The sequence below is a fragment of the Trichogramma pretiosum genome, unplaced genomic scaffold, assembly GCF_000599845.2.
Source record: "Trichogramma pretiosum strain Unisexual culture from Peru unplaced genomic scaffold, Tpre_2.0 scaffold41, whole genome shotgun sequence".
Taxonomy (NCBI): domain Eukaryota; kingdom Metazoa; phylum Arthropoda; class Insecta; order Hymenoptera; family Trichogrammatidae; genus Trichogramma; species Trichogramma pretiosum.
The window spans coordinates 1,212,959-1,228,358 of record NW_019640824.1 but is presented as its reverse complement, the minus strand read 5'-3'; the positions used below and the strand labels follow the sequence as shown (position 1 = coordinate 1,228,358).

At 45.6% G+C, this 15,400-nt stretch overlaps 1 protein-coding gene across 10 annotated transcripts in view; it reads left to right on the top strand.

The window, feature by feature from the left end:
- The window catches only part of LOC106656697 (afadin), a 71,551-nt gene that overhangs the window by 23,067 nt on the left and 33,084 nt on the right, over positions 1 to 15,400 (top strand). For 9 of the 10 annotated variants that reach the window (XM_023463281.1, XM_023463279.1, XM_014377791.2 and 6 more), the window contains exons 1-4: positions 1,097 to 1,968; positions 8,994 to 9,105; positions 11,564 to 11,756; positions 13,365 to 13,658. In XM_023463281.1, the coding sequence (XP_023319049.1) occupies positions 1,952 to 1,968; positions 8,994 to 9,105; positions 11,564 to 11,756; positions 13,365 to 13,658 (616 nt within the window). In that variant the 5' untranslated portion in view covers positions 1,097 to 1,951. Of the gene's footprint in view, positions 1 to 1,096; positions 1,969 to 8,993; positions 9,106 to 11,563; positions 11,757 to 13,364; positions 13,659 to 15,400 lie in introns of those variants that run through there. The other variant, XM_023463278.1, reaches the window with a different exon arrangement.

The window sequence follows — 15,400 nt, the reverse complement described above, 5'->3', positions numbered from 1 at the left end:
CAAAACACTCGCACATAACATTGCACTCTCTCTGCATTATATGCATGGTGGATCCGTTGCCATCGGGTTAATCGAATAATCCCCGGCTCTTGTACAAACTTTGCCCTGCCAATGTGTGTGCGCTGCACATGTATATATGTATCGGGTATATAGAGTCTGTATAGCTCGTTTACCGATCATTCGCTCGTCAATCTTCTTTACTGCGCTTATCTGCGCCTCGTGCCTCTCGCTCTCGTGCATCCCATATACTGCCATACGTACGTATATAGTATCGGTATAAAATGTAAACCTTGTGCCTGGCGATCTGCACATCCACGCGCACGCTAGTACTCTCTCTCTTTTTTATTCCAAGGCCAAAGATTCTCTCCGTTGCTGCTTGGCGAGCGGTGCATGCGCCGCTGCTGCTGCTACTGATACATTGAGAGTCTCCAGAACATCGTCAAAGGTTTTAATAATAAACTCATCCACTCGTAAACGCGTGCATATTTTAGCGGTAGCAGAGTTGCATGGACGGGCAGGCGCGCGTCGAAAAATAGTCCATCATATATTCGCGAGAGCCCGTGTGGATCGAGCGAGTCTGAAATCTGGTCTCCTTTATCATCGTCGTCGTCGTCGCCGAAGCGAGAAAAAGGGAAAAAAGGTCGAGATCCGTGGAAAGAATGCAGCTCGCGCGGTGCATCGTGCTGCACACTGCAGTCTGCACGCACGCACGACGCTATAGCTAGTAGTATACTATATAGCACGACAGAGAGAGAGAGAGAGAGAGAGAGAGAGAAAGAGAGGCAAACCAAACGGGGCCCGGCATTTTACGCGCCGCACACACGATGCCCCCTCCCCTTCTTTTTTCACGATTTACAAGCCCCACCATCTATACCACTACCACCACATCGCGTGCTAATGCACACACGTATACACATTTACACACACTTGCACACACACTTACACATACACGCAGACTTGGGAGCGAGTCGCATTCCTCCGCTGCCGCTGCCCGCCGAGCTCCGAACGTATGCTCGGTATTATATACGCGCGCGCGGTTTCTACGCCGTGGCGCGTTTCGCTGCACGCCAGTAACGTCCAGGCCCTCGTCGGCTAAGCAAGGTCCCATTTTGCTCTCTCTCTCTCTAGACTATATAGACAATATATAGAATAGAAATACGGGCAGCAGCGCTTCGACCTGAGCCTGCTGCACCAGTCCTGTCCCCCCCTTCCCTCGCTCGCTCGCTCGCTCCGTCTCTCTCTGGGTGTGTCGTGCGCTTGTGTGTATATATTTGCACACTCACACGTTTACGCGCATATTTGTTGTTGGCAACACTGTGACACTTTGCAAATCTGTGCTCTCTCTCTCTCTCGTGAAGTGTCGTCCTCTCCTCGTCCTCGTCGCGTAGTCGTTCTATCTATGTATAAGCCAAATACCTGTTGTTGGCTTTTCTCCTTACGACCTGTGTATATGTGCGTCGTGCGTGTGTGTACTACTACTACGTGCGTGTGCAGCAGCAGTAGTTTACACACTTTGCCAAAGGCTCGAGAGCGAGTCGAGCAAAATTAAAAAAAAATAACATACATACGGCGAAAGAAATAAATAAACAAGCAAGTGTGTATGTGCGCGCGTGTGTAAGTGCATTACTGCGCGCCCCAGCCATGCATCCTGTTTGAAGGGATATACTCTGCTATCTTGTGATTGTGTCAAAATTTTTCGGCGCCGACGACGCGCAGTGATTGTGCGCGTGTGTGCATGTGCGCGAGTAGAGTTTAAAACGTGCGAAAGAGCTTAAAAAAAGATAAAACAAAAAAAAAAAACTCGAGCATCGGTATGTAGTGAATTTCACGTCGAATTCTTCCCTATTTTTTTCTTCCTCTTTTTTTGTTGTTGTTGATTGTCGTTTCGTCGCGCGCGCGTGTGTATTCGCCGCCACGAAGCGACAGAACTGGGATTATTTATTCGGAAAAAATGACAGTGCCCGAAGAGTGAGTATTCATGCACACCTCTCATTAATAGATACGACAAAAAGAAACAGCCGTACAAACATATCTGCTCTCCCGCGACTTTTTTCGCCTTCCTTTTTTTCTTTTCTCGTCGAGGCTCATTCTTCATTTTTCACTCTCTCTTTCTCTCTGTGTCTCGTTCCTTCCAAAAAAATGTGTCCAGAACGTTACGAATTTTTTTCTTTTCGAATATATGAACACGGCCGAAGAGAGTATGAGAGAGAGCGACGTTAAAAACATGCTCACCGATACGCTCGTCTCTCCGTCTCTCTCTCTCTCTCTCTCTTTCTCACTCGCAGCACAGGCATATATACAATAGGCGCCTCCTCCCTTTAACCAATAATAATGCGCCTTCGAAAAAGCCGCGTATATACACGGCCATAAAGCAGCACTTACAATACGCGTGTGCGCACACACACATATCTATACATCCTATGTGTGTGTGTATATACGATTCTGTAAGGGAAGCGGTGGCGCAGGTATATATAGTTGTACGTTAAGGAGCAAGACTCGAGGAACCGTATAACGTAAGGATACGGTGCGTTACATTATGCAGCTCTCGAACTCAACGTGCCTACTACTACGGTCGAAGCAGCCGAGACACGCTATTTTATTCCCCAAATGTATATATATATCTATACGTACAACACCTGCGTTTCTTCCTTTTACTCTCGATCGGCAGAGGCAGAAGGAGCAGTAGCAGATCTTGTCTATTCAGCACCGGCTGACCTCTATAGATATATATAGTACGTGTCTTCCTCTTCTTCTTCTCTCGTGCCGAGTCGATGTAATACATTTTTTTTTCTCTCTTATATACACTCGTGCTCATCCTCGTTATCCTTCTCGGTTTTATATATGAGACGCGCGGCGTGTAGTACGCCAGCGACGACGACGATTCCGTGTATTTCTCTCGCTCATCTCTATTTCTCTCTTCTCCGTCTCTCTCTCTCTTGCTGCGAGTACATAAGAGGTTCATTGCACTCGTATTGCAATCGATATTTTATACATATATAATGTACCTCCTGTCTCTCATTCGGAATAGTACTCTCTCTATCTATCTCTCCTTGCCGCGCATGCATGTGTGTGTGTGTAAACGGAGTTGTAGAGTCGCAAAAACAGTATCCGTGTTATCTTCTGCTCTGAGAGTCTAAATTTTGCGGTAAACCTCCCCGAGCTTCTACTCGTCTGGGTCTGCGCCGGTCAACCCCGCGGGATTTTCGCCCGCATTTTCAAACTGACCGCGAGTGAGTAATGCGCAACCAAAAAAAAAAAAAAGAGAGAGAGAAATAAATAAACAACAGCGGGACAGTAAGCGACTTTTGTGCAAAACGATGATCGGGTTTTTTTTTGTCAACTCCGAATATATCGATTGAATGCAGCGCACGACTGGCGTTTAAAAAAGCGTATATGCATGCCATAATACACGAGCTCGCGACGTATTATACGTGTGTGTGTAAGGCCAAGGCGGCCAACGTACGCGACGACGACGCTCGTGTCATCGAAAATACTCGGAAGATGACACATCGGCCGTGAATGCCTCTGGTGTGTAATACGCGATACGTCTGTATGTGTGTGTTGTATCATATGCACGAGGCTGAAAAAATATTGTTGCGCTCGCGCGAGTGCCTACATATACAACATTATATAGGAGTACACATCCTATATAGCGGAGCTCGGGTGTCATTTTCGTCGTTGTCGTCGTCGTCTGTCGACGTCTCGGGGCATTATTATCGTTATTACGCTGTAGGATACACTCGCTGAGCACGACGACGGCGGCTCTCGACGTTTATCATAATTAATCGTAATGAGTAGCCAATAAAAGTAGTATATAACGGTGTAGAGTAGCTATATGGTACGAAAACGATCGGGAGCGCAAAAAATAATAATACAAGGAGCACGAGAAAAAAGAAAGAAAAGAAAAATGAATTAGAGTGGAAAGTGTCTCGCGTTCGCGCGTGATAAATCAGGCATATTTCTATTTTTCGTTGTCGTAACAGCAACGCCGGGCCAAGCAACGCATCGAGATGAAAAACTCCAATAAATAAAGGCAACTCTCTCGCTGTATACCGTGCTCCGTTGCTGGTGCTGCTTCTGCTGTTGTTGTTACTGCTGTGCAATGTGTATATACATCGAGGATAGTATCTGTGTTTTCCTCGCGCTTCAAGAATTCCCTTCTTTCCGCATCGCTTTCCTACAAATTCTTCGATTAAACCGTCTCTCTGCTATACTCGTACATTTCTCTCTCTCTCTCGCTTCATTCTCGACTCGCGAGAGATACCGACTGTCTATTTAATCCATTGTTTTTTCGCCCGCGAGTTGACCGATTACCGGCGAGCGCGTGCGCGCGCGGAAATTTCATTCGGCGTCAATAGCTTCTCCTCGACACGGGAGACACGCTACTACTATAGCAGCGGCTGAAACTGTTTCTCTTAATAGTTTCAAAGACTGAAACAGGGTCATCGGTGAAGATGAGAAAGAAAAAAAAAGGCTAGAGATGAGCTTTCTCTTTATCTCTTGTATGTACCAGTGTGCTTGGGCGCCATGCTGCGTAAGAGAGAGAGAGAGAGAGAGACCTTTTTTTCCAATTTAATTTTCAGGAAACGAGCTACAGATAAGAATCCGCTCGCTAAGAGAGAGATAGTTAAGTCAAAGAGTTTTTTCTTTTTTTTTTTTCGAAAAACTTGGCTGCGTTATAAACCAAGTTATCTGTAGCACGGGCAAAATTCGCGATTCCAAACGAGCGCCCGTTATATATAGCTACTTTTTCTTGAGTAAATAATGAAAACGTGATCAAAGCGAGCGAAATTGTTGCGATATAATTCAATAATAACTCGTTACTCTGCTTCACCCCTCTCCCTTTCCTGCCTTCCATACACATATACACTCGTTCGATCTTTAATTTTTTCTCGACACATTTGATAAAATAGAAAATATAATGCGGCCAAAAAGTGACCATGCACATATACACGAACGCATTAGTACTCGGCTCTTGTTAGTATCTCTCTCTCTCCATTTAAAATTTCGGAATATGCATAAATTTGTTTGAGTGCGATGTGCGAGTGTGTGTGTGCGCGCAAAAAGCAACGTTCGCGGGCTCTTCGGGAAGAATTGAATTTAAAATCGTTATATATACCACGCGTGCAGGAGGCCGGCTTCGCATTGCACAGCGCAATTGCGAAAATTATCATCATCCCTGCGCGCCGAGCTTTTTGCGCCGTATAATGTAACAACGCGCGGCTACTCTCTCCATCCCCCGTGTTCTCTAAACAAGCTATTTTACGAAAATGAAAAGCCCTTTTTTTCATCAATTTGCAATTTGCGAGGTGAAAAATCACGTCGTGTTTGTAGCAGCCATGGAGGAGGGAAGGAGGGAAGGAGAGAGGTACGTACGCGCGCAGCATTTGTTATCACGCGCGCGTGTTCCGTGTCTCTCTCTCTCTCTCTCGCTCGAGCTAGCTTTTATATACAGCGGCTCCGTTTTTAGCTAATTGAAAAATTTCATATTTATGCGAACAATTTGCGTCCTTCTCTCTCTCTCGCGAGCGTTGTCTTATAACGTGTCGTAATTAATGGGACACACATTCACGTAGCTGCAGCCCGCTCGTCGCTTAGTCAGTACGAGCACGAACGTTTGTTCTCTTATATATTTTCCGACTTTTCAGCGATTCTCTCGATTATTCTCAAGTATATCTTTATTTCCTCTTGGCTGGGAAATTTTTGTCCACCGGCTCGCTGCTCTCGATATTGTTCCGTCTCTTCGTCGTGCCCCTTTTCTTTTTCCTTAATTTCCTCGGGGCTGCCAGAGATCTCTGCTAGATTAAGACTTGAATCGGTAGTGGGTGCGCGCCCGGCTTGGCGAGAAAAATTCACTTAATTACCCTCGGCGCGAGATAAAGCAGCAGGTGTATAAGCTGTGCGCGCAGGGGAGCCACTGCTTCTATAATATACACGCGGCTCGTATTGTGTAGTCTTGAAAAGTCTTATATGCATTCGCGCGGGTAGTAGCTACACGATTTCGGAATCGCTTTAATCAGTCAAATTGACTGTGCTCTCCAGCGCGCGATAATTATTAATTGGCAAACTTGGGGGGCGCCGCCGTGTGCGTGCGCAATAAGCTGCTGCCGCGTTACCCAATAATACGCGATTCCTTTGAGATTTAGCCATTATAGCACGCTCGCGCGCTCGCTCGTACGTGCGCCACCGTTGGCCGCGTAAATTTTCGTAACGTAAACAGATCCCGAAACAGCGGCAGCAGCAGCAGCAGCAGCAGCAACAACAACAACAACAACAACAAACAACAACGATAACTGCGGCAAAGCTGCAAAGGCAGCAGTAGCGAGAGTAGCATACACGCCCCTAGCCCCCTAGTCGAGGGTGTGGAATATCGACATTCGAGTGAAAAATGGGCTCATCTTCGTATCATCAGGGCCGAAAAACCTCGCAAACAATTTTGCCAAGCTTTTCCTCTACGTGTGTATGTGTATACACATCGCTCGAGTCTGACGGCAGCTTGGATGGAGAGAGAGAGAGAGAGAGAGAGAGAAAAAAAAGCCCGTCCGACAGGCTTTTCCAGCTTTCACTCGGTTGCCGCTATATATGTGTGTGTATATACGCTGCTGCTCTGCTCTGCTCTGCTCTCATAAAATAAAAGCCAAACAACGAGTCTCTGCTCTAGGCTGACTCTCTGCTTAGCTATATATATCTATACAGAGTGCACTTGGTGCTGCTGCTGCTGCTACTAGGCTCCGCATGCGTATGCCAAGTCCAGACGCTCGCTCTGCTTGCGCGCGCTCGTCTCTCTCTCGCTCGCTCTTGGCAGTAAGCGGCGCAACGATAAATAAATACCGCATGGAAAATTCTTCCGAGCTTCAAGGGTGTGTCAATCTTTTTTTTCCTCGTCCTCCTTCCTCTTTTCTCTCCTTTTTATTCCTGCCAATTTCCTGCAATTTCAATCTATGTACCTGAGCGGATGTGTACGTACGCATACGTATATATCTTCTGTGTGTGTATATATCGCGTATGTGATGATATGCATGGCTTTTTTCTTCGACAATACTCCGTTAGACTCGGGTGTACGCGCGTGTGTGTGCATGCACATATGTACCATATACAGAGTGAGAGAGGAGCATAATGCGGCGAGATGATACTAATCCGGATTGCGTAGCTGCTTGAGTGTGACGTTATACGAGCGTGCCGCATTGGATTGTGTGCTAATGAGAGAGCACATGTGCTGCTGCTGCTGCTGCTGTTACTATACCACTGGCCATTCAGCAGATCTACGTAATATACGGAGAATTTTCGATTCCTGCCGAGCTCAGCGGAATTAAATATAACGCGTGTGTCGTATCGCCGCAAAACCCCGGACGATCCTCTGTTACATGCTATTTCGTCGCCGTCGTCTCCTCCTCTTTGATTTCACCCTGCGCGCATTGTGACGAGATTATTACGGACTCCGGCCTCGACTTCCCATAACATACGCTGTTATTGATATTTTTAATCATTTTCATCAGTCAAATGTTGTTTAGTGTACAAGCTATATAGCGGGACGGGGTTTTAAAGCAAAATTTGCTACTACGAGCTTATAAATATTCCAAAGCGATGTTGATCGAGTTTGCCTCTCTCTCTACCCCAGCCGTATATACGTACGCCGAGTTTATGCTCTTATGGCTTTGATTCACGAGGTTTGATCGTTGTTCTCTCTGCAGAGCCGTATAGTGCGCGCGCGCGTTATATTGGCAACGCTACGTATAACGTACCTACATCGCGTACACACGCTAAAGTCTTTATCGAATTACATCGATGCAATGTATAATAAATACCATGTTTATACATGAAATTATCGATCCCTGTGTGTAGCGTATATATATATAGTTGAATTTAGCCAGAAGTTGTAATCTCGCAAAGCTTCGCTGATTTTTCAACCGCAGTTCGCCGCGCGCGTATACAATGGATGATCGACTCCAAGGGCTCCAGTTTGTGTTGCGTGTGTACATCGGCGAAATTATATTCTCTCGGCTCGTAGGAGCTTCCCAATGCGGATCGATATAACGACGAGAGATTTAAAAATGAAAAGAAAAAAAAATAACAGAACGAAACAAAAGAACAAACAGCAGTTCTAAACTCGTCGTCGGGCTTTATGATGCGTGACAAAACGAGCCCATCTCTTTTTCTATGCGCGCACCCACCCACCCACGCGCGCGCGAGTTCAATTTAGTTCGTTTTTCTTTTTATTTCATTCTTATAACGATGCCACCGCTGCTGTTGCTGTTGTCTGTCTCGTCGACTATTGACGCATATATGCCGCGTATATCGTGTAACGTCAATTATCGGTTTGTGTGTCACCGACGACGACGACGACGACGACGAGAGTCTGGCATTTAAAGAGCCTCGGCCGCAGTTGCTCGATTCAGCTCAAGCCATAAATTAATTACCGCAACACCTACAGGAATACACACGCACTTGTACTCTTTGCGTTTGAGCGCGCACGTCTCTACGTGCACGAATGTCTGTGCACTGTACTGCGAGAGTACTGCGCGCGTCTCGTCAAATACTAAACGTCGTCTTGCCGAGAGAGAGAGAGAGAGAGAAAAAAAAATGAAACAAACAAAGTGTACAGTCACGTCGTCTTTTTTTTCTCTCTCTTCTTCTTTAAGCGGCGAAAGAGATAAAAAGTGCGAGAAGAGCTAGTAGCAAGCTCGCGCGTCGACGTCGTCGTCGTCGTCTAATTAATTAGTGCATCATTGCGAAAAACTTGCGTTCTAGAAAAGACAAGAGATGGAAAATTGAATTGGCTTCCAACTGAAATTCTTCTTCTTCTTCTCTTTTTTCTCCCCTCTCCCCCGCTTCTTCCTCTTACTCACTTGCACTCGAGCTTTGAGCTTTACACGCCTTTTATCTTTTCTGCCTGCCATAATACGCGAGAGCGAATATCCACGCAGTTTGGAATGTCGAAGAGATTTTATAAATGACTGATTCTCATTCTGTTCCGTTTGTTTTTCTTGTTGCAGGATGGCTGCGGAGGCGGCGAGCAAAAAGGCCGAACGCGAGGCTCTGCGAGGTGTCATACAGCAATGGAACGCCAATCGTCTCGATCTCTTCGAGCTTTCGGAGCCGAACGAGGTGAGTTATACATACTGTTATATTATACCTATATGCGATATGGAGGCGTACAAACACGGGTTACACGTCTCGCGCCCTCATGCCAAACGGCGCACTTGATCATATGCGCGCGCGCGGTATAAGGCGAAAACTTTTCCAAAGAGCTCGTCCTAAATATTACATCACGTGCAGTGGATCTTTTATTCTGCCTCTCTCGACGTTTAATACTCGCGCAGCAGGAGCTGGAGAGAGAACTCGAGTTTGGTCGTACGTCTAGCCGTTTGAGTGACAAGTTAGAATCTGCTACTCTGTATACGCCACCCCCGCGTCGTTCACGTATACACACACGACGCGTATAGAGAGCGTATATATACTCACTGACAAGTGAGAACATGAGCAAAGAGAGAGAGAGGGTGAGAGAGAGAGGAAGAGCGAGAAAAATCTCGACTGATGCTACTGAAAAAGTAAAAAAGAAGAAGTATTAGACTCGGTTTCCTTCCTTCCTCCTCTTCTTCTTCTTCTTCTAGATCTTCGACGCATATATACGTGCACCCTCATTTTACCGTAAAACGTTTACTACCGCTGTTACTTTTCATATTTAATGACTTTTTCAACTCGAGCACTCTCTTTCTTTTTTTTTTTTTTTTTTTTTTTTTTTTTTTCNTTTTTTTTTTTTTTTTTTTTTTTCATTTTATTTTCAACTTTTTGAAAAATTTCTCGCCTCCGCGCACCGTGTGTATAATTGCGCAAAAGATTATATATTTTTCTCCTCTATCTCTTTGGTAATTTATTTGTATACGTATATATCGCGGGGCACAACTCAACGCGTCGAGTAAATCAATTCTGCAGCCGCTCACGGTGAGCTCCGCTCACGCAGACGCGTATAAATCTTTCGATCAATCGCGCGCACCGCATCGCCTGCTAGGCTGCATACGCGCTTTATATGTGCGCCGCAGTATTTATATATTTATATACACACACACACACACACACACACATATAATATATATTCGGTGGTTCGTTGTTAAGCCGATTTTCGAAGCTAAATGCCAAGGCTTATATATCTCTCTCTCTTCGTTTCTCTCACCCTGCTGTATAATACTATTTTTTATCGCTTATACTGTCTCTACCTATAGAAATGCCAAACAAAAAAGGCCATCGATAATGTAAGTTTAATCGATCTCTTTTCTCTCCTGCGCTCCTTTTCTTTCTGACGTGAAATTCTGATGGCTCGTTGGCTAAGGAAGTGAATCCTTGAAAAATGAGCCGGCGAGTAAACGCGATAATCGTAGCTTTTGTGCCCCAGAAGCATCTAGTCTGCGCTAGACCTGATCCCATATTACCCGAAGAGGAGGCGAAACTGCTCACATCTTCGTACTAATGCAAGTTCGCGCCCTCGTAAACATCTTTGGAGCTCCCCAAAAAGTGCTGACTTATGTTAGGCATCTCTGTTAGGTTTCCGGTATGAACAGTTTTTTGAATTTCGGAGTTTTTGCATATTCAAATAAAAACATTAAAAATATTAATATTTTACTTATTTCTCGAATATATTTATCGAATGAAAATTAACTTGACTTACAATAAGCTGGAAACTATCTGAGGAGTTTAAAATAATAAAAACATTTACATTATAATGAATTAAAAATTGAATAAAAAAAATTTTAAAACTTAATTTAAAATTCGTAGCTAAAAATTTAAAAGTCAGGTGCAAAATAGCTGCAAGATGCGAAACTTCTTTACGAACAATTCCATTACAATTAATTTAAAATTCCAGCAAATTAACAAATTCAATTTAAATTTAAAATAAAAACAACGTAAGAAAAATAATCCAACCAAGAAGTACAAGCTATCCGAAGTTTAACTTCTGGTGATTTTATTATTTTATATCCGTCGAATCGTTTTTTTCATCATTTGGGAACGGGGCAAAGATTTTGCTCGTAAATCAAAGCGCATTTCATGAAAATATTGCATTTTTCCTCCTCCCCTCTCTCTTTTGTACCCTCAAGCTCGCCGTGCATTGTATCGCATGTATGCGCGTATTTATGTATACATTTTTTTGCGGTCGAAATTTGATAAAAACCGCTGGGCGTGTAGCCCGTGGGTATATATCTATATCCTCGCGCACAGACACACACACACACACGACGCTGACAAGAGCTCTTTTTTTCGATATTTAATCTTTTAAAACGCGCTCGCGCGTATATGACTGCAATTTTTGACATGCTTATATGTGTACGCGAAGGGAGAGAGAGAGAGAGAGAGAGAGAAAGATTCGCGTATGGACACGAAAAAGAAAATACGGTACGCCTACGAGCGGGAGCTTTTTCCGTCTCACGTTACGAAAGCCGTGTTTATATTATATTATGTTTGCTTTTTTTTCTCTCTCTCTCTTGAAAACAAATACACACACGTAACAATGTCGGTTATGAAAATTGTAACGCTCAGACTAATATACTCCGCTCGTTTCAATTTCAAACAGGATCTGGAGTTTCACGGGGTGATGCGCTTCTACTTCCAAGACAGCGGCCAGAAGGTGGCGACGAAATGCATCAGGGTCGCGTCGGACGCGACGACTCAGGCCGTCATCGAGACTCTCATCGAGAAATTCCGCCCGGACATGCGTATGCTCTCGGTGCCAGAATACGCCCTCTACGAGATACACGAAAACGGAGGTGAGTCTCGATATTTTGCACACAATGTGCACCATAATAATAATAATAATAATAATATAATAATAACGTGCGTCTCGAGTATATAGTCGCTTACGTATATATCTATCGTTATCGGGCTTTGAAGCGCGCGAGAAAAGTGTCGCGCCTCGGCATAAGTGTATAATATATGCTTCAGCTCTCTTCGCGCAACATCCCACATAGAGAGTTTCGGAGACGCGCATTACAAACATAATATAAACGGATATACATATGCATCTGATCGTTTCGAGTGCGCGCATACATACACACGTACACGCGCGCTCATATTTAAGAGCGAACGCGAAGCTCGTGCCGAGAGTGTGCGCCCCGCGCGTCGTGCTCCGCCGCCAGGAAGCCAGTTTCTGAGAAAGTTTTCACGAAGGAAAGTTCCGAAACTCAATATACATATATGAAGCATCGAGCACACATCATCGCCCGCACACTCGTACCTATATAGACGCGCGCGCCAAGAGTCGTATTATATGCGCGCCTATCTGGATCAGCGTTATTATGATTTTTCTTTCATCCTCTAACGAGTTTCGCCGAGTTTTATTTTTAACCCGCGTTATACCGATGTACACATACATATAGGGATAGCGCATTACGAGCGCGACTGCTCGCGCATACGTCGTAACAGTTCAAATCAAGGAATCAAGTACTTAGTATCAGCATATTTAAGCTGTTGGCTCGTACTATAGTACTAGCAGTAGTAGCAGCAGCAGCAGCAGTAGTAGTATAGCGGCAGCAGTCGAGAGTATACTAATTAGACGAGAATTCCAAACATGCTGAGGTGTATTATGTAAATTTCGCTGCCGTGTCATAATCCCTGCGCCGCAGAAGTGAATCCATAGTTGTATACCAACTATAATATGCGCACAGCGACTCCTCCCCCACCCCACCCCCTTTTACCTCATGCATGCGTGTTATGTATACAAGTGTGTGCACGCGAAATTTTTAATTTTCGCTCTCTCTCTCTCCCTCGCCAAAAAAATGCACGAGTGCGAGAGAGAGAGAAAAGAAATTCAACAACTTTTTGCGCGGCTCGCGACGCTCGCTTTTTTTTCTCGCGGCTTAACAGCAGCAGCCGCAGCAGCTCAAGCCTCGCGAGCCCGCGCGGAGAAAAAGTCTAGTTCTTCGTTTTCGCAAAATATACGCGACGTCGTCCCATTATGCGCGGTTTATATTCGAGTTCCTTTTCATGCGAGACACACGTATTACACATATACATAAGCGTATATAATTAATATTCTTGTGTGCGGTTGTTAAAAGACGAGTCCTTTCTCTCTCGAGTTAGCTGCCGCTATCTACCTGCCTGCCACTCATGACCTTTCGCTTTAAAAATGCGGTCTATGCTTCGAGCCTGTATATATAGGTATATATATACGGCGTTAATACTCGCGACGGCAGGTAGCAGCAGAGCTCCTCTCGCTTTTATGAAAATTGCACCGCGCGCGATGATATTCAGCGACTGTGCACACAATTTACGAGTACAGTGCACAGCGCGCGCAGCCAGTATAAGCTGCCGTCGCTCATTTTTTCCCCCTCCTGATCTCATAATAACGACGTTGTTTTTTTCTTCTTTGCCAACAGAGGAGCGGAAACTCGGCCTCGAGGAGAAGCCGCTGCTCGTCCAATTGAACTGGCACATCGACGATCGCGAGGGCCGCTTCCTGCTGAGGCGAATCGACGACAAGACCAACGCCCAGGGCGTCGGCTTCGCCGAGGGCGGCTCGAGCTTTCGACGTAAGCTCAGCAAACGCGAGAAGAAGCAGATGAAGAAGCAGGAGAAGCTCAGCAGGCTCAAGAGCGCCGAGCAGCAGCAGCAGCAGGACGAGAACGTCGCGCCCGTCGATCAGAACGGCGTGGCCGAAAAATTGTACACCGGTAAGTCGTTAAAAGGAGCGCGAGGATAAAAAGTAAACATGAGTTCGTAAAACATGCTGCATCGGGAGAGAGAGAGTGCGAGATGGGGTGGAGAAAAATCGATCGATCGATAATAACTCTCGCGAATCGAGGAAAAAATTCGTTCGAACTTGGCGCTGGTGTTTACGCAGCGATTTGCATGTTACAACGAGCCCCCAGCCTCGCAGCAGCAGCAGCAGGCAACGAGGCTGGCAGCGCATTTCAGTCGAGCGTGAAATTACTAGCGAATAATCGAGAGAGAGAGAAAAGAGAGTTAACGAAAAAAAGCCCTTCAATTTTTTTTTTATTTTACCCCCTGGCTCGAGTGTACATATTATACCTGCGCAAGCTCTCTCGACGAATAATCAACACCTGTTTCGCGCTGCTCATCAATCGCTCGGCTCAACTCGTTGTTGCTTTTTTTTTTTCTTTTGCTTACTTTTCTTTATTAGCTCGACGTGTGTGTGTGTGAGCAGCAGAGTTACACGACGTGTGTGTTATGTAAGCATTTTTGTGCGCGTGTGTTGATGCAGAGAGAGCCAAAGGGCCAAACGTCGTAGTCATAGCCGTCGTCGCAGTCGCGCACGAGCATCGATTAGCCGAGCCGCCGGTTGCCATAGAATGGTCGAAATTGCCAAGGGTGCACTGCCTCTCTACCCCAGCCGGGCTCCTCTATATACGGCGGTACACGCACACACACACACACACACACACACTACGTATGCATTTACATATATCTACATAGGAGCTCAAGAGCTGTTGCTTTGAGGCCGCGAATCGATAATTTTCTAATCGCGGAGCCGCCACGCCGAGGAAGAAGGGTCGTCGACGCAACCGAGACAGGGAGAGAAAAGCTAGACCGGCGTCGTCGCAAGTTCGATCGAACTTTGATGAGCTTTATATAGCCGATCAGACGCGCGACTTTGGAGAACTGCCATATAATATAATATATAGCGCGTTTGCGGCGTCCTGGAAAATAATAAATTGCGAAATCAATTAAATTCCTTCGGAATCGAGCTCGACGCTCCGCTGTGCATAAGTAAAATTGTACACATCGCTTATTAACGACCGGACCACATCCACACACACACACACACACACACACACACACACACACACACACACACACACACACACACACACACACACACACACACACACACACACACACACACACACACACACACACACACACACACACACACACACACACACACACACACACACACACACACACACACACACACACACACACACACACACACACACACACACACACACACACACACACACACACACACACACACACACACACACACACACACACACACACACACACACACACACACACACACACACACACACACACACACACACACACACACACACACACACACACACACACACACACACACACACACACACACACACACACACACACACGCACATGCAAACAACACACATAACGCGTGTAATATACAACGTTCGCGTTAATATTAATTATGCTAATCGATGGCTTCGCTCAGCATCGCGATGGATATATTGGAATGCCGTCGGGTTAGTAGGTTGCCTGCGATTGCAGTCTATGCGTTACACGCGCGCTTCAAAGGAGGCGGGGACCCCCGGTAGCCACCACAGCGGCACACACAGAAGCGCGTATAATATACACATCTGAGAAATTCCACAACAAATATACAGAAAAACGCGAGCGAGCGGGGATTGCT